A 26,152-nucleotide genomic window follows, 5' to 3' on the forward strand; every position below is an offset into this window, starting at 1 on the left:
AGTTTCTGTTTGCTGTTACATGAATTGTGTTGGTTTCAATATTACATTAAGAATGGAAAAAGATTTTAACAGAGGTGTGCTGACTTTTTATAGCCACTGTATATTTTAGTGTTTGTAATAAATTTGTAGTATTTGCAGTCGTCCTGGTCTTACTGTTCCTCAGTTCTCTAGCCTGTTCCCAGGCTACCTCAGTGAGCTCAACAGTTGCTCCATCTTTGTTATTTCCACCTCCGGCCCCTTCGGCAATTCCTGACCCTTCTTCTCCTGTGGACCAAAGAGAGAAATGAAGAGGACGAGATGAGTCAGCTGCTGGCAGTGAGAGGACTGACCCAGGGGTGCCACAAACACTTCTCAGTGTGAAGCTCCCTTTAAACGTTTTCATCTCGACCGGCGGAGGTAATGAGGGAGGTGTTAGTGCAATGTTATTTCCTCTGTGTGTGCTGTGGTGGAACAAAACCATCAGAGATTCACTCTAATCTCACATGACATTTGTCTGATATGATTACAGTGACACATTGCTTCCTCGCGGGAGAATAATCAAAGATCACTATGGTTACTGACCATACTATGATTGTAATGAACTAAACCAGACCAGATGAACTTCTCGGCAGAAATATTCACTTCCACTAATTAAACACTCTCTGGTTCCTGTCAATCAAAAGGGAAAATTTTAAGCAATTATGAGTCTGGTAATCACTCTGAGAACATCTGCTAAATGTGCTCAGCAGAATGCTAATGTTCAGATATTCACAGAACTGCAGTGGAGCGATGAATCTTCAATGAGCTTCAATAAGTAGCTCAAGGTTATAGCTATTCACAGAATCCATCAAATCCTAACAGGGAGGGCCATTAGGGAAATACATTTGGGAGAGTGAAAAATGTCAATCAAACAGACTTAAACATTTCTGATAAACTGGATGATGGCTTCCCCTTGTAAAATCTTTTTTTTTTATTCTTGTTTTTTTGCGACAGAGCCTTCATGCTAGACTTTGTTTTAGTTTCTGTCACTTCAACTGAAGAAAATATCTGATGCAAAAAAGACCTTTAGACCCTTCACTGAAGGAAATACGATGCATTAAGAGAAAATGTTCTTATTTTGTAGGAATATATATATTTTTCTATTTAGTACTGCCCTTCGGAAGCAACAGAAGATACTTGAATGTTTCCTGGAAAACAAATTAAATACAGTTTACCTTGATCTTCAAATTCAAAAAGTTTCTTGGCTTTTAATGCATTGTGTTTCCTTCTGGAGCATCAGTGTATGTTTGAACCTTTTTTAATAGTTGTGTTTGAGTCCCTCAATTGTCCTCCGTGTGAAAAGATAGATCTCAAAATCATACAGTCACTGCTGGAAAGGTTTCAAATATGGCAAATATATTCTGAAGATATTTGGTTTAACTGTTCAGAACAAACAAGGGACTCATGAGAAACCATCACAAAACAAAAAAGTTGTGGATCATCCAGGTAACCACACACAGTATGAAGAACCAAGGGTTCACAAACTCTTGAATGGGGTTATTTTAATAATTTCAGCTTTTTTTTTTCTTCTTGTGGACTAAAGGTAAACATCTTTTATGTCAAATATCTAGCTCAGGATAGCACTAAATAAAGAATAACATGCATTTTGTATGATCTCTCTTTTTTTATTACATTTTCACAGATTCTGCAAGGGTTTCACAATCAAGTGGCACTGCATATATACATATATATATAAACCAGAATGAATTATGGTTTGTACAGCCCCTCATATATATATATATATATATATGTACATAATTCATTCTGGTTTATATATATATGTATATGTATGTATATATATATATGTATATATATATGTATATATGTATATATATATATATATATATATATATATATATATATATACATATATACGTATGTATGTATATATATATATATATATATATATATATATATATATATACACATATATACATATATATATATATACATATATTATTGCTGTCAATCGATTAAAAACTAACTAGATTAATCACACATTTTTTTCTGTGATTAATCGCAATAAAAAAAGACATGTTTTTGTACGTTTTTAATATATTTTTTAATGTAATAATTTCACAGTTAATCAAATTAATGTAGAAACAACATAAAGTCTGCACTGCATAAACTATAAATTAAATAGTTAATCCTTATTAAAGCTACAAAAGTTATTTAGTCAAGAGCAGCGAGTCATTTTCTCTGTTCCCTTTGTTGTTTAACTTTACTGACAGGAAGCTTTATTGGCTGCTGTCCCTTTAAGAGCAGACAGACACGCGGATCTCACCGTTTATATACTGTCTATGGATCTCGCCTCATTCTCTCACAACTCTTTTTGTTCATTTTAGACTTTATATAAATCATTTAAGATTGCTCTTATGAGGATAATCGACAAAACTGGCACTTTGGGATGTTTATTGTTAGTTCAAGCGCTTAAGAGAACTGAATTCTGGCGCCCTGTCTATGCATTGTGTGTGTGTGTGTGTGTACGTGTGTATGTGTCACATAAGGGCATTCACAGACAGCGCATTCTCTTTTGTCTTGCCGCGCTTGAAATGTTTAAAAGCATTTAAATGAATAAGAGCGTGATCATATAATGTAAAGCTAGCCAACGGATGGCAGAAAATACGGATGCTGCGTTAATTGCGTTAAATATTTTGACACGTTAAACCAGACAAAAATTAATCGCATGCGTTAACGCGTTAACGTTGACAGCACTAACATATATATATATATATATATATATATATATATATATATATATATATATATATATAAACATTACATTCCTACAAACAATGCATTCTCCTTTTACATACATATCTCTACCTTTTTTGGTATCCATTACTTCCTGTTTAAGCAGGAAGTCATTCTCAGACCAGGAAATACATGTGCAAGACCTGCTCAGCTCTTCCTCACAATTTTAGAGTTATGCTATTGAAAGTCATCCTTTTTTCTTTTCAAATACATATTTTAAGTTTTGAACTTTAACATATAATTATGTAACCTACGTGTTCTACAGATCTGTGTACAAGTGTTAAGACACTGATTTTGATCGTATTAACAGGGCTTAACGCTAAAAAAATTCTTTACTGGTCTGGTTCGGCCAGTGTTTTAAATTTTTTACTTGCCCTGGCAAAATTTTTGCAGGACTTGCCACAATCAATCAATCAATCAATCAATAAGACTTTTTTTCATTGTTGACTGTAACATTGTATTGTAATAAATAATAACCATTTTGCACAAATAGGTACAATAGTTCAAAGATAAAACTGAAATAAACGATGCTTTTTCAGGTCTTTCAGGTAGGCCTAACTTTTCCAGTTAAGGATGCACTGATCAGGATTTTATTTATTTTACAATCAAATGAGCCGATTCCCATTCTCGTTGCCAATTTATTTAGTTCTTCTTCTTATTATTATTATTATTATTTTTACATTTATTAAATGTTTATTTTGCTTTGTTACTGGCCAAACTAACCTTGAACAAACAAACAAACAAACAAAAAATATATTCAACATGAAGCAAGTGCACAAAACAAAAACATCAGATGGGCTAAATAAATAGTTTATTATTACTATTTATTATTATTCGTTTTATTTCCTTAATTATATGTGTGTCTGCACTTTTTTTGTACTTTCTGTACTGGAAGCTGCTGTCGAAATTTCTTCTGTGTGTAAACACAATCAATAAAGCTCTTTCTGATTCTGATGAAAATGCTAATTCAATCTCTGACAGTAGGTGGCGCTGATAGAACACTAGTCTAGCACTGAGTTATTGCTGCACGCAGAGCTGCAATTGAACAATAAGTAAATAAAAAAATAAAAACCGCAATGAGTCTTGAGTTATTTAAATAATATAAAGATATCGCTATCCCTAACTTGCAACCTCACACTTAATTAACTTCCTAAATTAAATGAAAAAAAAAACCTTTGACGCTTATAATACGCCTATCTGGCAACACGAATGAGGCTAAGCTTGTGTCCTCAATCACAACTCGCTCAAAGGACGAGGCCATGTAACCTTTTCACAAATATTTTTTATTTTATTTTTAAACCCAGATAGCTTGCTGAAATACTTCTGTGGTTGTCTCATCTACCTCGGCCATGCTGATCAAGACCTGTCACGGTGAGCCTGATCGCGCTTAACCTGCCTTCCCTTTCAACTAAACGCCTTCCATTTCCACTATACTCTCACTATACGCACATACATACTCTCTCTCTTACATACATACATTCTTCTCTTACATACATACATTCTATATATGTATGCGTGTATATGTATGTGAAAGGAGAGTGTATGTGTATGAGAGTAGAAGTATATGTATGTGTAAGGAGAATGTGTGAGTGTGAAAGCAAAAATATATGTTTGTAAGGAGAATGTATGTGTGCGTGAAACCAAACATATATGCATATGAAAGGAGAATGTATGTGTGTGTAAGAGTAGAAATGTATGCATGTGTAAGAAGAATGTGTGTGAAAGCAAGAATATATGTATGTGAATGGAGAATGTACGGCCCCTCATATATATATATATATATATATATACACACACACACACACACACAATAGAAATGAGTTCTTAAGTTATGTAGAGTATATATATATATATATTAGGGCTGTCAAAATTGCTCAAAATTGACGTTCGAATATTCCCTCTAAAAAATACACGAATATTCGAACTATTCGAACATCTGGTTGCGCATGTTGTCAATGACGCGCATTATGTCAATAACAGGCAAAAATGATACAAAGATACATAACTACTTGTATAGATAGTCTATTTAAGTTTAAACATATATGACAACGTATTACCTACACAAAAACAAGGAAATCAACTAATGGCCAAGACTGCAGACCTCACGCTCTCTCACCCTCACGTTCTCTGCGCATAATGGTTTAAATGAACAAACACATTTTTGTGCAAGCAATTTAAGGTCGCGACTGTTGTCCCACAGGCTTCATTCAGTGATTGAAACAAATATTATTAATATTAATTGAAGTTTTACAGCATATAGAACTGACATTGAATGCTCCGAGCGAGCTGTGCTGTGGTAAATATGGAACTTTTCCTTGATATGAAACAATAAATAATCAAACCTCGGATCCATTGCTTGACAGAACTCCCCGAAGCGTGCCCCATCCGCGATACTGATCGGTCTCATGTCCTTAAAAATTAACGAAATTATTTTATCCGTTATGGCCTCTTGTCGTGTTGCAAACAAAGTGCTTGCGGCGGGCGATGCAAAGTAACGCTAAGTGTCAAGACGTGACTGTTTAGCTGGAGTTCCACACATTATGCCATGCTCATTTGGGTGCACATTTTTGAGATGTGACCTCATGTTGCTAGTTGTCGAATGGTATGCTAACTGTATCTTAAATAGCTTGCATACAACAATCTGGCGGGTCAACAATTTTACCTCATTTTCTCTGCTGCGGTCGAGTTGGGCTCTGCACTTGCTCGCATCTTCCATGAAGACGCGTCAACTTTCAGCAGTGATGCTGTGCCAGACAGTGCAACTCCTGTGAGGCTGTGGCCTGTCCCTGAACCCTCAGGCGCGCTAGCGCGCCCACTCGCAAAGCAGACAACCACGCCTCTACTACCGTGGGCCTTTTTTTCCACATTTTTTTATTCGAATATTAATTTTCACCTTCGAAATTTGTTTTTTTTAAAATATTCGAATACATATTCGAATTTAGAATATTCGTTGACAGCCCTAATATATATATATATATATATATATATATATATATATATATATATATGATATATATGATGATTGTGAACCAGCAGAGAGTTCTTATGTTCTGTACGTGAAGAGGAAGATTTTACTCCTTTTAAGTGGCTCTCCTGCCAAGATGACTTCTAATGTTTCTTGTAATTATGGTCAGTGTTGTGTAAATAAAGTTTATTCAGTGACCCTGTTACTTCAAACCAGGAGAAGTTGCTGACTGTTGTGGAACAAAGTAAATTAGAAAATAAATCAGCAGCCGAGAGAACAAACTGAAGGCTCAGGAATGAACATTGACCCAACTCTTCATGCAGTGAATATAAAACAGTCTGTAAAAAGAGATCTAGCCATAGGACTAATATGAATACTGTGATTGATGAGTCACAGGCACAGTGAGACGTGTGTGTGTGTGTGTGTAAGTGTAGTGTCCTAACCTGGAAAACAGCTGACCATTTCTATTGAGTTTGGAACATGCTGTTTTTAGTCACCGTCTCAGACGCCACCCCATGGGTCCCACAGCCACTGATTTAACATGTAGCTTGTAGACAGGTATACATGTCTGGCTTCAGCCAGCATTGACCTATACTCACATTAGCACAACTGGAATCCTGCAAAGGTCAAGCGCTTTAACCAAATAATCAATGTAATCACAGTCCTTCATAAAGGTCTGTATTATAAAAGTTGTTTTTGTCTCCTTTATTTTGTGAATCTATTTTTAAGTATTTGATTTGTATAAAGGTGATATAAATCCCCCCATTTTGCTAACTGAAAAACATGTTACGAATAAATTAATTTAAATAATGTTATATATCATGAAAATAAGTATTTTTAAAACAATTTCTCCTACCTTTTTTTAATACCCAGAGACAACCATAAATAATCCATTAAAAGGTTGAATTCCCAAAGAATATAAATGCTTCTGTTATTATATCAGTCCAGGTGGAGTTTCCCAAAAAGCACTGTAAGCCCAGGATGTTCAAAGAAACCGTTGGCATCAATGGTCTCTAATGCGGAGACACTGTTGCCACACACATATTATTTTTTCCACTCAATTATGTTGTAATAACAAGATATAAGATGTAACAACATATTTTCTCTTTAAAACAACATCTTTTCTGGTAAAAAAAAAACAAGTTTTACTGTAAAATTACATATTTTCTTAAAATATAATAGTATAATAAAATATAATAATGAGATGTTTACTAGTTAAAACGACATCTTTTCTCTTAAAAATGAGATGTCATTGAAACAACAATCTCATTAAAACTACATATTTTCTCGTAATAATGAGATGTTTTCCCATTAAAACTACATATTTTCTCGGAAAAACAAGATATTTTCTTGTAATAAGGAAATATGTCATAAAAACGATGTTTTCCCATTATTATATATACATATACTGTATGGTACATTATATTAGTGATTGTTCACACTGCTGTCGACACAGTCAGTTAATGACATGACATATCTAATTTTTACAAGAAAATATGTTGTACATTGATCTTTCACAGATTGAATGAATGGATGATTATCTGCAATACATTGGGGAATTTACTAGTTTTACTAATCGAAGTGGAAAAAAGTTTGGAAACAATTCTTTTAGCGGTTACGTTTTGTGCAGAAATGTACACTTCACCTTTAAATAAGGTAATGTAAGATGCAAATGATCTTCTTGAGGCAAAACAGCAAGTTTTAAATTCATTTATCTAAGATCAGCCACTGCATCAGAGGGGTAAGTGTGCACTTTCAGAGGCAATGACATTAGGCTGTGGGAAGCTGATCAATGACTCGAGGAGACAGTGAATGTGTTGCACTGCTGACTCTCATCAGTCATATTAAAAGATATTGCAGACTCAGCAGTTTTCTCTCTGTTTAAGGTAAGTACAGCCATGGCAGCAATAATACAGCTTCTTGCTAATCAAAAGCATTAGTGAACTCAGCAACTCAACCTGTGACACTGAGTGTCATTAGAATAAACCGTTTCAGCCAATCAAATATAATGACTGTCACCAACAAAACACATCAACACTGAGCGCTGACACTGACTGAGATCTCCAAACAACAAATTAGACGTCTCACAAGTCGAGGTTTGACAGACTGCAGCTAGACTGTGAGGCAGAGAGATTTTAATTATGTGCTGCCATTGTTATCCAGCATCTGACCGTAAGCTGAGGGCTCGACACATAATCAGTCAGTGGGTTGCTTTCTCTACATGCAAAACGGAAACAATGGCACATTAGCCCCCAAACCTTTCAAGAGTAGTGTACATTAAAGGTGAAGTATATCATTACGTGGTTGCTGAAATTCTTTCTCTTATCCCAGACTGATGCGCAGAGACATTTGGAAGTGTACATTCAAAACCTCAACCTGTTGAACTAAAAATTGTAAATATGATCTGAATCTATAATTACTCTGTAATCACAGCAAAACTTTTCTTTTTTTTCTGCATCATTTGGTTCTGAAAGCATTTGTCCAACAGTCCAGTCTGATTAATGTCTTGAATTACTGTTTTAATGCCTAGCAAACAAATGATACTTGAATTTATGTTCAACAAGCTGCATTAATGTGGTTCCAAAACATTCTCATACAATGTCAGTAAATTGAGATGTTCGATAATTGTTAGCAAATGATTTTTCTGTTGCACTTTATTTTACAGTACGTGTACTTACATGTACTTATAGTGTACTTACAGTGTATTTATCGAAGAAAGTTCTGGTAATACAAGGTAACTACATGGGGTAGAGTTCGGTTTGGGGGTAGGTTCAGGGTTAGTACCTAGTTATTACATAGTTATTTAAATTACTATAATAAGTACATTGTATGTACATGAGGAACAGGACTGTAAAATAAAGTGCTACCAATTTTTCTTTGAACTGCTGTGGGTTCTGTGTATGCTGTAAATTTGTGTCTGAAGCCGTCACAAGAGCTACAGATACAGCAGTTCAGCACATGAAGTATGTAGCACAGTAGTGATTGAAACAGCACTGATCGATTAAGCCTGTGGTTTCATTGGGGGCCTATGCATAATATGAGTGCACCTCCTACCTTAGGCTTCTTGCGGAGGTTGGGAGAGAGCTTGAGGCTGATGACATGGCCGCGGTCATCGCCCACGATGATGATGGGATGGACAGGGTTGAATTCGATGTGCAAGAGCTTGGTCTTCTTGGACACCACTTTTTGCTGGCAGAGAGCCTCATATTTGTTGATGTTGAGGTCGAACACATGGACCTGAGAAAGAAATGGAGGAGGAGGAGCAGGCAGCTTTAGTCTTTGCATTAATCTGTGTTGCGTGAGTTTCTTTTTTGATGTTTTCAGTGTGAAACAGACATTAGTACCTCTGAAATGTATTCCCTTGCTATGGCTCTGAGTGTCAGTAAGCCAAAGATGCATTTGAGTTTTTGTGCACTTGTATTTTAATATATTCATATGTATGAGCACAAGAATATGTGTGACTGTGGAGGTGTAGGAATGCAGACCATCTGCTGTAGAGGATCGTATTATTTTTGTGATAGTATATTTAGAGAGGTAGTTAATTATTTTAATAGATTATTTAAAGAAATAATATTATTTAATATACCAAATATGCATATTAATGCATATTAACAACACTACACCTGTAACATGCCAGAGTTAGCCGATGGCTAATTTTCATCTGTAGTCCTGTTTGCCAGTTGTACATTGGCATCCTAAGGAAAGTTCAATTTCACAAGTTCGCATGTACATACATCTTAAATTGTGAAAATGTAAAAAATCTCACTACAATAAGTTCTAAAAAAATATATATATAATTATACACACAAGCATTAGCTTCATGTAGCATGCACTGTCAATGTAACAAGTTAAAAAGCATTTGTTAGATGAGTATTTGCTGTTTGTGAAAAGTTTGAGATGTGTGTATGTGTGTGTCTCTCAGACATACAGATAAAGAATGAGTGTCTCAGAGGATGACAGAGTCCTGTGCAACAGATGCAATATGTGGATGACAGTATCTCATCTTCTGCTACATTCAGTAAAAAAAAAAATCCAAGTGAAACGGAGAGAGGAGTGAGTGAAGGAGGGATGGGTGATTAGAATTCCCATCATCCTCATTGTCATTGTCATTCATGTATTATGCTGCCCACCTAAGCATAGGCAGATGAAAGACAGAGACGGGAGATGGGGACACAGAATACAGGTTGGATACTCATTAGTAAATATTTGTCAAGCAGCATGTCTCATAATTAGTCAGCGAGTGTGAATCTATCTTAACAGACTGATGATATTCTGGGCAGCTGAAGCAGTGATGCAGAGGACATGCACTACGTCAGTACTAATGATGCCATCTGCAAATGCAGGAGTAACACCAAATCTAACATGACATATTTGGCACTAAGAGCTTGAAGGAAGGAAAGGAAGAAAGATTAGAAATCATGCAGTTTGGTCTGTGATTTGTTGTTTAAAGGTATGTCAGCAAGATTTATTTTTGTAGGCTTGCCTGCAGTGAATTTCTTCATGGCATTTTGAAATAGCTGAGGCAGCCGACTGGCAGCAGAGATATGGACCCAGTCCAATACTAGTGTCATACTGGCAAACATCAAATCACACAGTGTGTCTCAACAACTGAGATAAAGAAGCAAGGGCTTCCTTGACCATTGTCTATTTGCTCTTTTACAAATGATTGTGTTTGTATGTATTTATATATTTATTATTTTGTTTATTTATTTTATGTTTATTTTATTATTTTTATTTTATTTTTTTTACAAGAGACGCTCCTTATTCTCCATGGTCTGGATCTCCGGGTCTGGCGGTAGCACTTTTAGCTTAGCTTAGCATAGATCATTGAATGTGATTAGACCGTTAGCATATCGCTCAAAAATGACCAAAGAGTTTCTATATTTCTCCTATTTAAAACTTGACTCTTCTGTTGTTGCATCGTGATAAGATCGACGGAAAATGAAGACTTGTGATTTTCTAGGCCAATATGGCTAGGAACTATACTCTCATTCCGGAGTAATAATCAAGGAACTTTGCTGCCTTACCATGGGTGCAGCAGGCGCAGTGATATTACACAGCACCTGAAAATAGTCTCCAGCAACTCTGCTATTGCTGCAATTACACAAACTAGCTGGACTATTTTCTTTATCTTTATTTGACCCTCTAACTCTAGCACTCTCTATTCTAATTCTATTCTTAAAAAAAAAACTTGTCCCTTTTAGACTTGCACTCTATTCATTACTAGCTTTCTAATATTTTTGTATTCTGTTTTCTTTTCATTTATTATACAGTTAACAAAAGCAAAAAAGACCTCTAACACTAGCTTGCTCTATTCTTTTTACTCGTTTTCTTTTTATTTATTATATTATTTAAAAAGCCCTTGCTATGTGTACTGTGTTAAGCTGACTGAGACTTGTTATAGCACTTGCCTCCATGGTCCTCATTTGTAAGTCGCTTTGGATAAAAGCATCTGCTAAATGACTAAATGTAATGTAAATGTAACCAGTTATAATTCATTATAAATATTTCCCTTTTTAGCCAATTTACTACAACTGATTTATTCATTAATGTGTAGTTATTAGTTTTTTTTAAACAAATTATGAGCTCTAAAAGATTTTCTGAATTTTTATAACTCTTTTGCTTTAGACCATTTACAAATGTTAAATAATAAAAATCTTAAAAAATGTCAAGGTTACCACTGCATATTTCTGATGAAATCGTGCATCCCTAATTAAAGGGTTAATTCGCCCAAAAATGAAAATTAGCCCATAAATGACTCACCCTCAAGCCAGGTGTATATGACTTTTTTTCAGACGAATCCAGTCAGAGTAATATAAAAATGTTCTTTGATCTTTCAAGCTGTTTAATGCTACTCAGCAAGTGTTGCAGTGCATCTGTTCAAAATAAAAAGTGCCCATCCATAAAAAAAAGTGTCTCACACGACTCCAGGGGGTTTGTAAGAAAAATATCCATATTCAAAATGTAATAATCACTTTAATGTAGCTTGCGCCAACAGTTGTACACAGAAGCAGCTCTGGGAGGATGATTTATGAGGTCAGCATGCGTCTCTCATAAAAACCAGTGTTTGTTAACAGGAGCAAAAGAAGCAAAGTTTCCTTACTTGAGCAAATATCAAATATCTTCTCTTGGCTTATATCAAAATCCTCTGACATTCTTATGTACAAATCCTCGTTTTATATTTCTAATTTTTATATTTTTATATTCCTTCAATACCACAACTTAGGTGCCCTTGAGCAAGGCATCGAACCCCCAACTGCTCCCCGGGCGCCGCAGCATAAATGGCTGCCCACTGCTCCGGGTGTGTGCTCACAGTGTGTGTGTGTGTGTGTGTTCACTGCTCTGTGTGTGTGCATTTCGGATGGGTTAAATGCAGAGCACGAATTCTGAGTATGGGTCACCATACTTGGCTGAATGTCACTTTTAATGATTAATGATTGTTGTTTTGTTTTGATCACTCGCCTGTGCTTCCGTGTTCGTCACTTCAGAGCAGCGCATGCGCAAAGCCGAACACATTCGTCATCCACCCAGAGCTGCTTCTGTGTACAACAGTGAGCGCAGCTAGATTAAATTGATTATTATGTTTTAAATATGGTTATTTTTCTTACAAAAACGCATCGATTTGCTACAGGAGGACTTTGTTCACCCCCCGGAGCTGTGTGAGACACTTTTTATTAACGATGGGCGCTTTTTGTTTAACTTCTTTTGGACTGACGAATACAACACTCGCTGAATGTCATTAAACAGCTTGAAAAATCAAAGACCATTTTTAATATAACTCTGACTGGATTCGTTTGAAAGAAGAAAGTCATATACACCTAGGATGACTTAAGGGTGAGTAATTTATGGGCTAATTTTAATTTTTGGGTGAACTAACCATTTAAATCATTATTTGAAACTACAAAAAGAAGACAACAACAGAACAGGAGGAGATGGCATTCTTTCAGTCTCCACAAGGACTTGTACCACGACACATCAACACTGTCACGGATAACTACTGATATATAATGCTATGAATAATAAATGATAATACCCTTGTTCTTCGCTTATTTTATTTTAAATAAGAAGGTGTAACATTAAAATATATTAAAGTGCTCATAAACACACACAAAACTCAAGTACATATGGACGGAGGGGTCCTAGCAGACCAATCACATCAAGCTACGGCATAGGCTATGCTCTAGGCTACTACAGCTACCCTACGGCGTAGGTTCAATGCAGAAGTATAAACTTGGCTCACAGCAGTTGCTGACATTGTACCCTCGGCATCAAAGTAAAGCAGCATTCGGTTTGGTTTGGTTTTGTTGGGGAACAGAGTGTGGTCTTTATTGGATCAAGCTGTAATGGGTTTCCTGTAGAGGGCAGGTGTAAATTAGCCCACCGGAGTTACAGTGTTAGCAAATAAAAGTGACATCCGCCACAGCACGGCAGTTTAAACCGATCAGGACTGTGAGACTGACAGGTGATGCCTGAGGCTGCCTCAGACAAGAGCTTGAGACCAGCTGTGTGATTTGAGACTAATTGCTAACGAAGGGTTCTTGTGTGTGTGCTGCGGTGTACAGGTGCAGTTGAGCACTGTTGAAAAGACATCCCATTGTCTGGCTGCTACTGTTTCATTAGCAATTATTACATTTCTCATAGGGGGCTGTGTGTGAATATCCCTTGTGTCAGTTGCCAGATAAGTGCACTGTGTTATGACAGTTAATGCAGCAACTATTCACAGTTTACTAACTGAAACGGAGTCTCTTGGTGAAATAGGTTGCTGCTGGGGAGGTGTCAGTAAGGCTAGTGAAGGGGCTTTCTAATAATTCCCATACATGAACTGAGCATTCTGTTTCCTGTGTGTGGGGAGCATTATATTGCTGCCATCCAGTGTTGGAGAGGCTACTCAAAAAAATAAAATAAAATAAAATAAAAGAAATAAGAGAAGACCTTAAATGCTGTACTGGGCCTTTCATACTAGGTCTTTGTTTTTCTGAATCATTCAGTTACATAAACCTTACAAACAAAACTACTCACTAGAATGAATCAGGCTGTTCATTACTACATATGAGAGAGAGAGAGAGGGCTGGTTAGGAATGTAATGCATGTTAGTTTGATTACTGAAAAATGCAATGTTTTTTGAGTGGAAGTATCTGGAGACTGCTGTTATTACTTTTATTATAACAGCAGTTATATTATTATTATTAATATTATTATTATTAGGAGAATTGGTTTGGAAAATGGATGGGTGGATTAGGATTACTTTTTTGTTGTTATTATTATTAAAATAGAATTTGAAGCCACTTAAGAAGCCGCCTTAATCTGGTAACACCAAAAAAATGGTAGAACGGAGAAATTGTGGACTTTACTGTTGTGTTTGTATTAGTGTTGGGTATGCTCTTTACCTTTCCATCAGTGGTGACAGCAGCAAAGACAGTAGAGGAGTATGGAGCCCAGGCTACATCTGTCACTGAAGTTTTCAGTTCAAAGGTGAAAACGGGAGACCTGTGAATGACATTTATTGTTAATTGTATTAGCTACAATTCAATCAAAACAAAGCTTTCACAGAAACTACAGTGCTCCCATTCTGAATTCATTTAATGTGGTCATCCAGAGAAAGAGAGAGCCAGAGCCTTTGTTCAAATGTGGGCAGTCAGAGTAACCAGTGTCTAATGGTGTAAAATATAACAGAAAGGCTGCATTTATTTGATTGGATCCTTTGATTACTTCAGGAGGTAAAGCTCCAACAAAACCAGACATCCAACAGGCAAAGAGATCCATTGCTGATCTACTGCAAATCACAAGAGCTCTCTGTTGGTGGTTTAGGGATACTGCATCTAAAAAATTCTACTCGATCCACTAACACATGAGCAAAATGTGTACTCAGGATGACAGACTAATTCATTATTGTTAATATAAGGTTGTCTTTTTGACAACCTAATTGGTTTGTCTAATAAATGCACTGACACACTAATTATGTTTATTGGAAGAGCAATTTGTGCAGAAAACCAAAGCCTGAAATTCACAAGGTGTCAAGTATTGTGTATAATTTGACTAATCTCACAAAGTTTTGCAATTACAATGCAGGAAATTCCCACAAACATTTATTCATAGTTTTATGTCTAATGCTATGAGAGGGTGAAGACTGACAATGAAAATCTAGTCAAAGATCAAAAGGGCAGGTGCATGAGCACAACTTGAGGTCTACAGATGCATGTCGTTTACACACACTAAAAGGGATGATCAGTTTATTAAAATTCTATGGGAGCATGAAACAGTCCACCTGTAATAGTTATGTTGGGATGTATCTAAATTAAAATGTTCAGCCAATTATTGCACCAATTGTTAGAGAAACATAAATCCTGTAATCAAAAATTTAGGTGGGATAATTGTAATTAAAAAAAAAGTCTAAAATATTTTAGTTATAGTCCTTTATCTGAAATGAAATTCAGGCTGTGCCAACTGAAGGATAAGTAACGGGTGCTATTTTTAGAGGCTGGAAAAGGCTGCTGTAGACATAGCGCTGTAGGCAATGGTTTTCATACTTCATAGTTTGATCCCAAATTTTGACCATCCAGTCCCAGCCACAAGAGATGAAGACATCAGGATGAAAGGGATTCCACCTCACACGAGTGACAGTCATGAAGTGGGCATCATATTTTTCCAGGAACTTGCTAGAATAGTATTTGGAGCCCTGTAAAACACAAACTCATTAACATGTACACAGAACTCTTGCTCCTGTTATACTGCCTCTCTATCCACTGGTGGATATGAATAACATTTGCAGAAGTAGTGGTGATATTTAAAACATTCTTTGTAAAGAGAACAACACCATTTTTCTTGTTTAGTTTGCATTGTGTAGCTCAGGAGAAGTGCTTGATGGATCGAATTCATTGTTCCCCGGGCAGCGCATCACACAACAGAAGGGCTCTGAGTTTAATCTGAGAGATGAATCTAAAGAACACAGAGCTCTGCATCAGCTGTCAGTCCTTAGGGAGACGGGCCAGTTTTTGCCCAGCGGTATGTCTCTAGCATTCTAGCATTAAACCAACCTCCAACACAGCTGCCCAACATCTCTGTCAATCTGCAGAGGATGCTAGGCAAATCTCCTAAAACAATGAAGAATGTTTTGCTCCACAGTCTGATCATTTAGTGCATTTTGTGCAGAAGAAGCCTATTATAGCATAGAGAAAATTGTTTCTCCCATCAAAAATGTTGTTTCTATAAGTACTATAGCATTATATATATATATATATAGCAATTGTAAGTTGCTTTGGATAAAAGCGTCAGCTAAATGAATAAATGTAAATGTATTACAGAGAAAAAAGCAAATAACACTAAAGATTAAAACTAGCTCACCTTTACACTTGTCTGGAATGTGTTGAGTTTCCAGTTTACTTAACTTGCTTATGATAGTCCATCATATCCAATGATGAAACTTTTATCTGCATTCTTTCAAGGCTATAAAGTCTGATTTGAGATGTACACGATGTATAGCATTGTGGTGCACATGTACTGAATTCACATGTACATCTGAGCATGTTTTAACTTTTTTTTTTTTGTCCTCTATCCCCTTCAGTGAGATTTGTACCATCACGGCAGAGCTGTTGTGATCGGCAGCCGTACTCTCCTTGTGTTTTGTTTTACCTTGCATTTCTTCAGCAATGTTTTCTGCTTTTTCTGACCATCCACCAAACACCAACCATCACATAATTGGCCATATGGCATATATTTCAGTATATCGTGAGACTTTCTAAGAATATGGCCAAACCAGAGCAGTTGTCGCTCTCTCACCACGGTTTCTACACTAGCAAAGCAGGTCTCAGTATCAGAATTAAAAACAGAAAGCACCATCAAATAACGTTCTGAAAGATAGTGAGTCGTTTTAATTGAGCTGCTTACGATTTTTGCTACAAAATGATTTTGTAAAGAAATGTCATGTTTATCTAAAGGTCAAGAATTTAAAAGTTGGTCCTGGTGCTGTGATCTCTAATTTCTCATTAAAGGTGGGCAATGTGAGAATGTGTGATAGGGCCATGTGCTTCCAGACAGAGCAAGTCTTGTAATGTCAGCGATAAGATACAGCATAAATCCTGCAGCATCTGTTTAGCTTTAAGAGCAGTTCCATTAGCATGACTATTTGTAAAATTCATGCAAATGGCGAATACCTGTTTTAACAAGGTTATAGTATTACTTATAACCAGTTTAACTAACTAACTAACTATATATATATATATATATATATATATATATATATATATATATATATATATATATATATATATATATATATATATAAACAAACAAACAATACAAGTCTATGGAATGTCCCCATTTAGACAGTTTATTAGAAATATTATTAGAAATTAGAAATTAGAAATTTAGACAAATTAGAAAATACGGGATTAGCTTCCACTGTTATGCTGATGATACTTTACGGTATACTATACTGTATACGGTATATCTCAACGAGACCAGATGAAACTTCTAAATTATCTAAGCTAACAGAGTGTGTTAAAAATGTAAAAGATTGGATGAACAATAATTTTCTCCTATTAACTTCAGATAAGACAGAGATATTACTTATTGGACTAAAAACAGTACACAGTAGTAGACTACAGTTTGCAACTAGATGGATGTACTGTTACTTCCTCTACAGTCAAAAATCTGGGTGTTATATTAGACAGCTACTTGTCTTTTGAAAACCATATTTCCCATGTTACAACAGCATTCTTCTGTCTTAGAAACATTGCCAAGCTACAAAACGTTAACTGTTTCTGATGCAGAAAAGCTAGTTCATGCATTCATGACCTCTAGACTGGACTATTGTAATGCACTTCTAGGTGGATGTCCTGCATCTTCAATAAACAACTTACAGGTAGTCCAAAATGCAGAGGCTATAGTCCTTAACCAGATCAAGAAAATATGATCATATAACCCTAATTTTACAGTCTCTGCATTGGCTACCGATTAAGTTATGTATTAGTTACAAATAATTATTACTTACCTATAAGGCCCTAAATGGTTTAGCTACTGCGTACCTAACTAACCTTACCCTGTCATGACCCCAAAGGTCACAAAACGCTGGACTTTTGGTAGTTCCTAGGATAGCAAAGTCCTTTAGCATTTGGATTTACACAAGCTCCAGTCTGGATCCAGAACACCTGAGAAGAGATGATGCCAACCCCTCAGGGGACCTCAGATGATGCTAACCCTGAAACAACATACAGAACTACCAAATACTGCTACAAGTGTGATTGCATCATATAATAATTGCTGTTAATAGTGTTCATTGTCTGGTTGACTATGTCTTGTATTAATCTTTCTGAAAATTTCTGTCCTATGCACATAAACTGACAGTCACCACTGATAAGCTACTACTAAATATTGTAGAAACTTAATTTTCTGTAAAGTTGCTTTGCAATGATTTGTATTGTAAAAAGTGCTATACAATTAAACTCGAACTGAATTGAATTGTTGTGTAAAAGTGGGATGTTGGGGGATTTTGGAGTAAAATTTAAGTGGAAATTTTAAAGAAGAACATGCAATGTTTGTAATTTAGAGCAACAAAAGTCATTTGGAGTACAGTGTGGCATACAAATGAGAAACAAAACTGTTTGGTCTGTCAGAATGAATAGTTTGAATGCTAGTCTACCCCTGGCTGAAAAATATAAATAAAGAAAAGAGACAGATACAGAATGTTATTAACCGCTGCCGTGATAGCAGTGCAGAGACAGGCAGCTAATAAGAACACTTCCTCACTGTTTGATGACAGGGATATTATATAAACAGTGACTGCTCCGCAGGAGACAACCACCACAAACACAACAAGCTCCTTCTCTCAGATTCAAACCCCGAAGAATAATGAGATGTCTCAGGACTGCAGATCTTCAGACGGCAAGATGTTCACAGGGCATTTGTTAGTGCAAAATATATATTTAAAAAAGTTTGGTTGATTCATTGTATGATTGGTCTTAGTATAAATTATCATCTTGGCTGTAAGGGTATATGACTGACCTTGTGAATCTTTCCATGCTCAGTGCCAACAAGAAAGCTGTAGTCCTTTTGTTTGTGGAAGTCCAAAGATGTTCCAACTAGACCGATGGAGAAAATTTATTTAGCGAATATGATCATACATTATGCATGCGATTTTCTTTTTACACCATTAATACGTTTTTTTAATTAAACGTTATAACTGGCTGTTTTTCTCATACATTTAACAAAAGTCATTTGTATTCTTTACATGGTGAAACTGAATTATCATTAAATCTCAATAGGTGAAATATCATACATGAATGAAACACTGTCATAGAAAGCTAAACACAAACACCAGCTAAGGATGATTCAGCATGTCAAAAACAAAAGTTGTTTTATTATTGAACTATTGCAGATTTCTGTGTCCTTGGTTACATTCTCTTTTCTATATTATGAATATAATCACAGCTGAAAGGCCCCTGTCCTTATACTGAAAGGAAACCCCACTCAAATCATCACTCCATATTTTTATAAACACCATTTTCATATAATACTGTAGAATTAATGGATTAAATCTTTAAAAGTTGTAAAATCTGACTAGTGTGGTAAGGTGATACATACCTGTTGGAATGATATCCTTCAAGTCATCTGGAATTGTGTCAATGACTGGGAGCTTGATAATGTCTGTGAAGACTAGTTCATGCTAAAATTCAAATGACTGGCATCAATTAATCTTATACAATAATGGCTTGCTTTAGAATCAAGCTTTAGATATTTCCTTCTGTACCTTTACCAGAGTCCAAGACACCAGTCGTCCATCAGCAGACACAGAGATGAAGTTGTGATTACTGTCCAAATCATCTTTCTGCCACTTCACCTGTAATGAAGCCAATGAAACATAAAACACAGTACAGCCAAGACTTTCTGATCAACCAAAAGTCACAAAAACTATATCCTACAAGCACTCTGTTTTTCACTCTGTTTTGATTCCCAGGGAGCACATGTTAGCCTGAATGCACTGTAAGTCGCTTTGGATAAAAGCGTCTGCTAAATGCATAAATTTAATTTAATTTTAAATAACCATTAACCATATTATGGAAATAGTAAGAGTAGTATAGTATTCTTTTCTATACATTATATAAAATGTACAACTCCATTGTTATATTATTTTAGGTAATGAAAGTGTACAGTTACTGTTTTGATTGACTTTTTGATCACTTGCTCCTCATTTATACCTGCATCACAGCACTTGTGTGTTTGCCGGAGCTGGCTCTGCTGTTATAAATAGGCTGATCCGTCTTTTTCTTCAGGTTGTACACTGCGACACAACCGTCATACAATCCCACAGCCACCAGGTAGGACAAATGTTCATGGATGTCTAAACACATTACTCCTGAGGCTGTGTTAAAGATGAATTCTGGGTAACTTGGGTTTTTCAGGGTGTAGAAGAGAAGCATGCCACCCCCCTGCTGAGTAAATTCATCTGAAGGGAAAAGATGAAACATATTTTAGAGCCATTTAAATTACAAATGATTGCTTGTATTTGATAAATAGTAAACTTACGAGAACCAAGACCAACGGCAAACAAATCATTGTATTTGTGATTCCTAGAAATAAACAAAAACAAATGTCACTCAAAGTAGTTATATATCTTTTGACTGGAAAAAATGACTGCATTCGTCTTAATACAGTGTGAAACTCACCAGCAGAGGGCAGTCACAGACAGACTTTTGGCTTTATCATACTGAAACGTCCATAGTGGGAGAAGAGTGCCCTTCTCTCCTCTAAATTCATCAGATGCATCCTCAAAGTACATGAAATCTGAAGTTTGGATATAAAGGAGTTTACATCAGATATTTGCATGCTCTTATTTTGAGCACTTTATAATAAATGTCAAAATAAAGGGTGTAGCATTGAAAATAATTACCTTGTGCAACGTCATCAAATATATTTTGATTCACCATACGCTCAATGATCTTGACCGCCTTAGCTAGTTGGGATATGTCATCATTCTATAAAGCATAAAGTAATAAAGTTCCTTCAACTCACCTTTTAAAACAAATCAATCGCATTCTTGCACTTTGCATTTTCTGGATTACACTGTTAAAATCTGTCAGATCATATTTCTTGTTTAGCCACCTGAGTCTCAGTTTGAATCATCTTCTTCTTGCTCTTGTCCTCCTCCTTATTTAGAAACTGGCTTTCGTGCTTCTCTTTACTTTTCTCCCGCCTTTGAAGTTCCTCTACGTAAAAGTCATAAATCTCCCACTGCAGAAAGAGCAAGGCATTCTAACATTGTACATGTCCATATTCACCATAGTACTGTTGTACCGCAAAAAATGTTGCTAAATATGATTTACAAGCACAGGCAAAATGTTCCCACCTGATTGGCTGTTGCTGAGAAGTTTGCACGAGGAGGAGGCTCAGTTTGACAACTTATGTCCTGAAAAACATCATTAAAAAATACAGTGTGTTATGCATAAACTGAAAATACAGAAAATCTACAAAGCCTGTCTATAGTTATATAAGCTATGAGCTATCACCATTGTGTCCTTGTAAAAGAAAATCTGCAAATAACATCTATTAAATGACTAATAAAACAAAAGGCAGATAAAACTTCGGGATGAAACCAATAGGTCCTCTTACTCTTGGAGTATTGTTTAGAGTCTGAGAGGCTCTCTCGTTGAAGTTGAATTGGTTGGTGAGTTTCTGCTCTCTCTTGCCAGCTCTGATGGCCACATTGTCTGACCTCTCAACTCCTCCACCATCATCCACTTCAGCTTGTTTAGCCATCAATCTCCGACCTTCATCAGTTTCCTTGTGCACAAGATTCCCTTCTAGCTCAAAGTGAATAGCCATCTGATCCACAAAGACGATTGGTTTATAGCAGCCCTCCTGAAAAGACAAAAGCTTTTAGTGATTTGTTTGGCTGATTTTAAATGATCAAGGTTGAGGACCATCATTTTAATGTTTTTTTTTTTTTTTTACTTTGAAACTATATCTGACGATGTTTTGTGGAGCATTTGGATTGCTTGCTTTGAGTACTCTGGTAATCTCTTCGTTCAGCTCCTTTTGAAGACAAAATACAGAAATGTGTAAAAAAATCATTCCAGCATCACTATAACATGACATGATGTAGGCAGAGTCAGACCACAGGTCCTCTCCAGGTTTACGCACTGCCTCAGTTAAGTCCAGCTGGTCTGAAGGCTTCACCAGAGTCTTCCCCTGCATCCATTCCTCTCCTTCGGCTGTGTCTAGCCCTTCCTCTTCCTCCTGCATAAAAAAAGGCTTGAAATCCCAATATGTGATATGTGACAAAGCATTCATTCCTATTTCAATGAAAAGTGATTTGAAAGCTAACGTTACCTTCTTCTTTCCAATGGCTTTGACACTCTTTGCCACAGCTGCCTTTTGGTGGGTGTTAACATTAGGTGCCTGCATTTTAAGAGAGAAAATATAAACCTTTGGGTCTTCCAATCAGTGCAATGCAATTCATAAGTGAAATAGACGTCATTAACTAGATGTTGACTTGAGAAAGCCTGGCCAGAAAGTTTAAAATAAAATTTTGAAAGATTTACAGACAGAGCTTGATGGATTCAGCTTGAAAGCTGTAGGAGAATGTAGAGTAAGAATTTTTTATTATTATTTAGAATAATAACATAACGTTAAATATATTGTCATTATAAATAAGTTTAAATAGTAGCAATTATGTATTCATTTGCATTCGCGTTAATATCGTTAACATACCTGTCTAGATTTCACTGTCCCAACTTTGTGAGGAACGGACATTTTTTGCTTTCAAATAAGTGGTAAATAATTCCAATTTATCAGTATGTAAACGTAAAAATAATTTGTATTCATAAAGATAAAACAACTGCTCTCTTCTCTCACAGTGTGACTGTGTTTGTGTGTACTGACGTTGTCATGGTAGCGGCATCTGGCTGACGTGTGCGCATGTGCGCAGTGAGACGTTCGTTCCTTACTTGTTACTTGCGAGTTTTTTGTGACAGCGCCCCCTAGCGATCTCTACTGCAAGACAGTAGACCAACCGAAATGATTTAAATTATTATTATATATTTTTTATCTTTCCGCATTAATAACGTTTATTATGCAAGGCTTCCACAGGCGCTTGCAGTTAAGCTGTGGAAATACATTTTATTATACTGGTTGCTATTGCAAACTGGTATTTGTTATACAAGAAAAATTAATTTAAAACCCGAATATAAGGGGCTCATGGTTATAAAGTTCAGGAGGGTTAACAAATCTACTTAGGGTTATGGTTAAATTTAAATAAAACAATAAACCATTACTAATAATACAAACAACATATAATTACATTTTACGTGCTATAAATAATGTAAACTACACGGACATGCAAATAATAAAATAATAATAATAAGAGTCCTATCTGAAACTTCTGCTCTTCACGTGAACTGTAAAGCAACGCTTTTGTTTTCTGAACAGTAACTTTTTTTCTGAACAGTAACTTTTTAACACAGTCACACTGTTTTACTTTTGTTTACCTTAATAACAGAAGTGCTGTGATATCTGATCTGTAATCTGCAAGCGTATATAATATGAAATGAGAACGACGATGTTTATTCATCACACCTAGATGTACGGAAGTAAAATAAGGCGGGGCTATCTGTTTTTGTTAGGGTTTGTAAAGTCCGACTCGATTTTCTGCGAATCGGTTCTTTGGAATAGTTTGAATCAATTCTCGGTACACTTCGAATGAATTGTTCAGACCATAGACTGTGACCGATTTTGTGAATCATTTCAACTGGTTCACTGAAGAGATTCAACTCAAAAGAACCATTCGTTCACGTGAGTTTACCAACGAATCATACTGTCATATAGTGCGTGTTTGTAGCGGGTGAGAAATTAATCTGAAGCCAAAATGAAGGACCGTCTGGGCGATTTAACAGCCGTGAGACTTCAGATTATTTACTACATTTATGTTATTTTGATGTAAAATACTATAATAAGTCACGTTTTTTATAGGTATACTTAGTTTCGCTATATACAGCTTGATAACATGAATTAATCCCTTATGATTAGACATTGTTGCCTTATATCATGCTTTCTGTTAAAACAAAGTTTGATACGCTGAAAATATTTAAAGCCAGTGGTTTATACGACAGAAAGGTTCCAGCTGTCTTCATGACTTTTTTATTTGTTTTGACTGTAACCCTTCCCCGATCAGCTCTGCCATGACATCATCATCGCTCCCGTGGAGTCCAGTGCTTTCCTTGAGGAATTGCTCCCTAAGGTCTGTTTATGTGCAGTTGTGTATGAACATCTACATGCCTTTTTTATGTGTTGAACTGTCACTTTGTCTTTGCATTATAATTGAAAATTTGAAGAACCAATTTTACTCCTGCATGTTAACGTGTACAGGTTAATGAGGTTCAGCAACTTATAGAGAGAATTTCCTTCTGTGTGGAAGAAGTGAAGCTGAGACACAGTACCATTTTGACAGAAATCAACCCACCGAATTGTGAGTACACTGAGTTAGTGTCTTTAGTTCTATATGCATTATAGGCACATGTGAAATATTAGGAAATGTAAAACACTTTCCAGGTTCTATTAATCTCTATTAATGATTATTGTTCAAAAAGTTTGAGATCAGCTCACTTTTGCTCTGTGTTCAACATTTTTTGTCTATTCTTATTAACAGTTGTGAGAGAGGAACTTGAGCAGTTTAACAGTAACATCAAGCACACAGCCGATGTAATCAATGTTAAACTAAAAGGTAATAAAAAAAAAAAAATCCATTATTTTTATTTATTTTTTTGAAGGGGGGGTGGGGTTAGAAGACATGATCATGTATATCTGTGAAATGAAACACTTACAGGGGAAATCATTAAGGTACAATTTGACTTGCAAATAGTGAAGCTCATTTCTGTTGTTTTATTGGACATTTTGCATGCATGTATTTCCTCTTTTTTACTGTGTAAGTTATATTTTATCGCCAACAATAAATATTCTGCTAAATCCAACATTACATCTTCTTGAAAGAAAGCAATCGACTCTTATTGTCTTTGATTTCAACTTCATCTGTTGTACATTGTCTTGACCAGTACACTCAAGATTTTTTTATCACTCATTTTGTCACTGAATCTTTTGTTTCACATTTAAAAACTTGATTCTGTGATTGTTCATATAGATTTAGAAGGAAAATTTTCAGAGTATGAGAATGCTAACAGCAGCTCTGTGTACTGTCGCATCCAGAATACTCAGGTGAAATGTCACTCTATTATAAATTCAATATTGTTCTTCAGATATTTGTTTTATTAATTTTTCTCTATGTATCTTAATTTTTTAAATCTATAGCACACAGTAATTTCACTGAGGTTTGCAGAAATAATGAATATGTACAATCAAGAACTGCTATCTTTCCGGACAAAGAGTAAAGATCAGATACAAAGACAGCTGGAAATCAGTGAGTAAACTAACACACTTACTAACACACCAGAACAAAATGTCTTTGGTCACCTCTTTCATTATATTATATTATATTATATTATATTTTAGCTACACTACCATTCATTAATTTGGGGTCGGTAAGATTTTTTTAAAGGAATTAATACTTTTATTCAGCAAGGATGCATTTTTTGCAAACTTGATTTTTTTGAAGGTGGCCAGGTTGTCACTGAAGAGGAGACTGAGGTTTTGCTGCAAAGTAACAATCCAGCTGTCTTTGCTTTAAATGTAAGTTTCAAGGTTAACAGACAGCTGAATACACTTTTCCACATACTGTAAGCTTCCCTTCAAATGTTAAATATAATTCTTTTTTGTGCGCAGATCAATTCTGGCTGCTGCATGACGGGGCAAGCACTGAATGAGATTGAGTTACGGCATAAGGACATTCTCTATCTGGAGGCCAGCATTCGAGAGCTGCATAGCATGTTTATGGATATAGCCACGTTAGTCAATAGTCAGGTACTGTAAGCTTGCTGGGGAGTTCAGTAAATGAACTAAAATTAAATGGTGCACCATAGAAAGTTAATAACAAACATCGCAGGGCTTTATCTAGAAAGAATAGTTGATTTACACAAGTGCCTTATTGAAATTAATTTAATAATCAAATTATTTTGCATAAGTGCCATGGGATTATTACCTTGCCATATCATAATTGTATTTTTCCCCCTCTTTTTTATAGGGTGAAATGGCAAACAACATAGCAAAGACTGTGATGCACGCTGGAAACTATGCAGATCAAGGGAAAGAGAACATAGAAAAAGCTACTGATTACAAGAAGTCCTGGCGGCCTAGACTGCCTATATTCAAGAAGAAAGCAAAACCAGCAACCAGCAAGTGCTCTTGAATGAATCTTGAACATTGGATTCTGTATGCTGCTTGCTTTTGAGTTTTATGAAAATGGGGGATTCATTCTCCTTGCCTTTTCTTAAAAAATCCCATCGTGTCACAGTACTTACTCTACGTCCTGTTTTG

At 35.8% G+C, this 26,152-nt stretch overlaps 2 protein-coding genes across 2 annotated transcripts; one reads left to right on the forward strand and one right to left on the reverse strand.

Annotated features, from left to right (window-relative positions):
• On the reverse strand, positions 1-22,613 carry LOC132117113 (dynein axonemal intermediate chain 1-like). The gene is made up of 18 exons (XM_059526187.1): positions 22,442-22,613; positions 22,061-22,129; positions 21,872-21,967; positions 21,683-21,763; positions 21,341-21,589; positions 21,078-21,137; positions 20,834-20,962; positions 20,622-20,706; positions 20,398-20,515; positions 20,258-20,301; positions 19,930-20,177; positions 19,482-19,571; positions 19,316-19,397; positions 18,737-18,813; positions 15,265-15,413; positions 14,125-14,224; positions 8,792-8,974; positions 1-264 (listed from the first exon to the last, which is right to left on the reverse strand). The coding sequence occupies exons 1-18, from the start codon at positions 22,481-22,483 to the stop codon at positions 184-186; spliced, it is 1,983 nt and encodes a 660-aa protein (XP_059382170.1). The 5' UTR covers positions 22,484-22,613; the 3' UTR covers positions 1-183.
• A 910-nt stretch (positions 22,614-23,523) lies between these two features.
• On the forward strand, positions 23,524-26,152 carry LOC132116685 (syntaxin-2-like). The gene is made up of 9 exons (XM_059525552.1): positions 23,524-23,624; positions 23,901-23,966; positions 24,095-24,194; positions 24,375-24,449; positions 24,864-24,937; positions 25,031-25,139; positions 25,335-25,408; positions 25,502-25,639; positions 25,860-26,152. Exons 1-9 carry the CDS (start codon positions 23,595-23,597, stop codon positions 26,022-26,024), a joined length of 831 nt encoding a protein of 276 aa, XP_059381535.1. The 5' UTR covers positions 23,524-23,594; the 3' UTR covers positions 26,025-26,152.

This window comes from Carassius carassius, chromosome 36 (assembly GCF_963082965.1).
Source record: "Carassius carassius chromosome 36, fCarCar2.1, whole genome shotgun sequence".
Classification (NCBI taxonomy): Eukaryota; Metazoa; Chordata; class Actinopteri; order Cypriniformes; family Cyprinidae; genus Carassius; species Carassius carassius.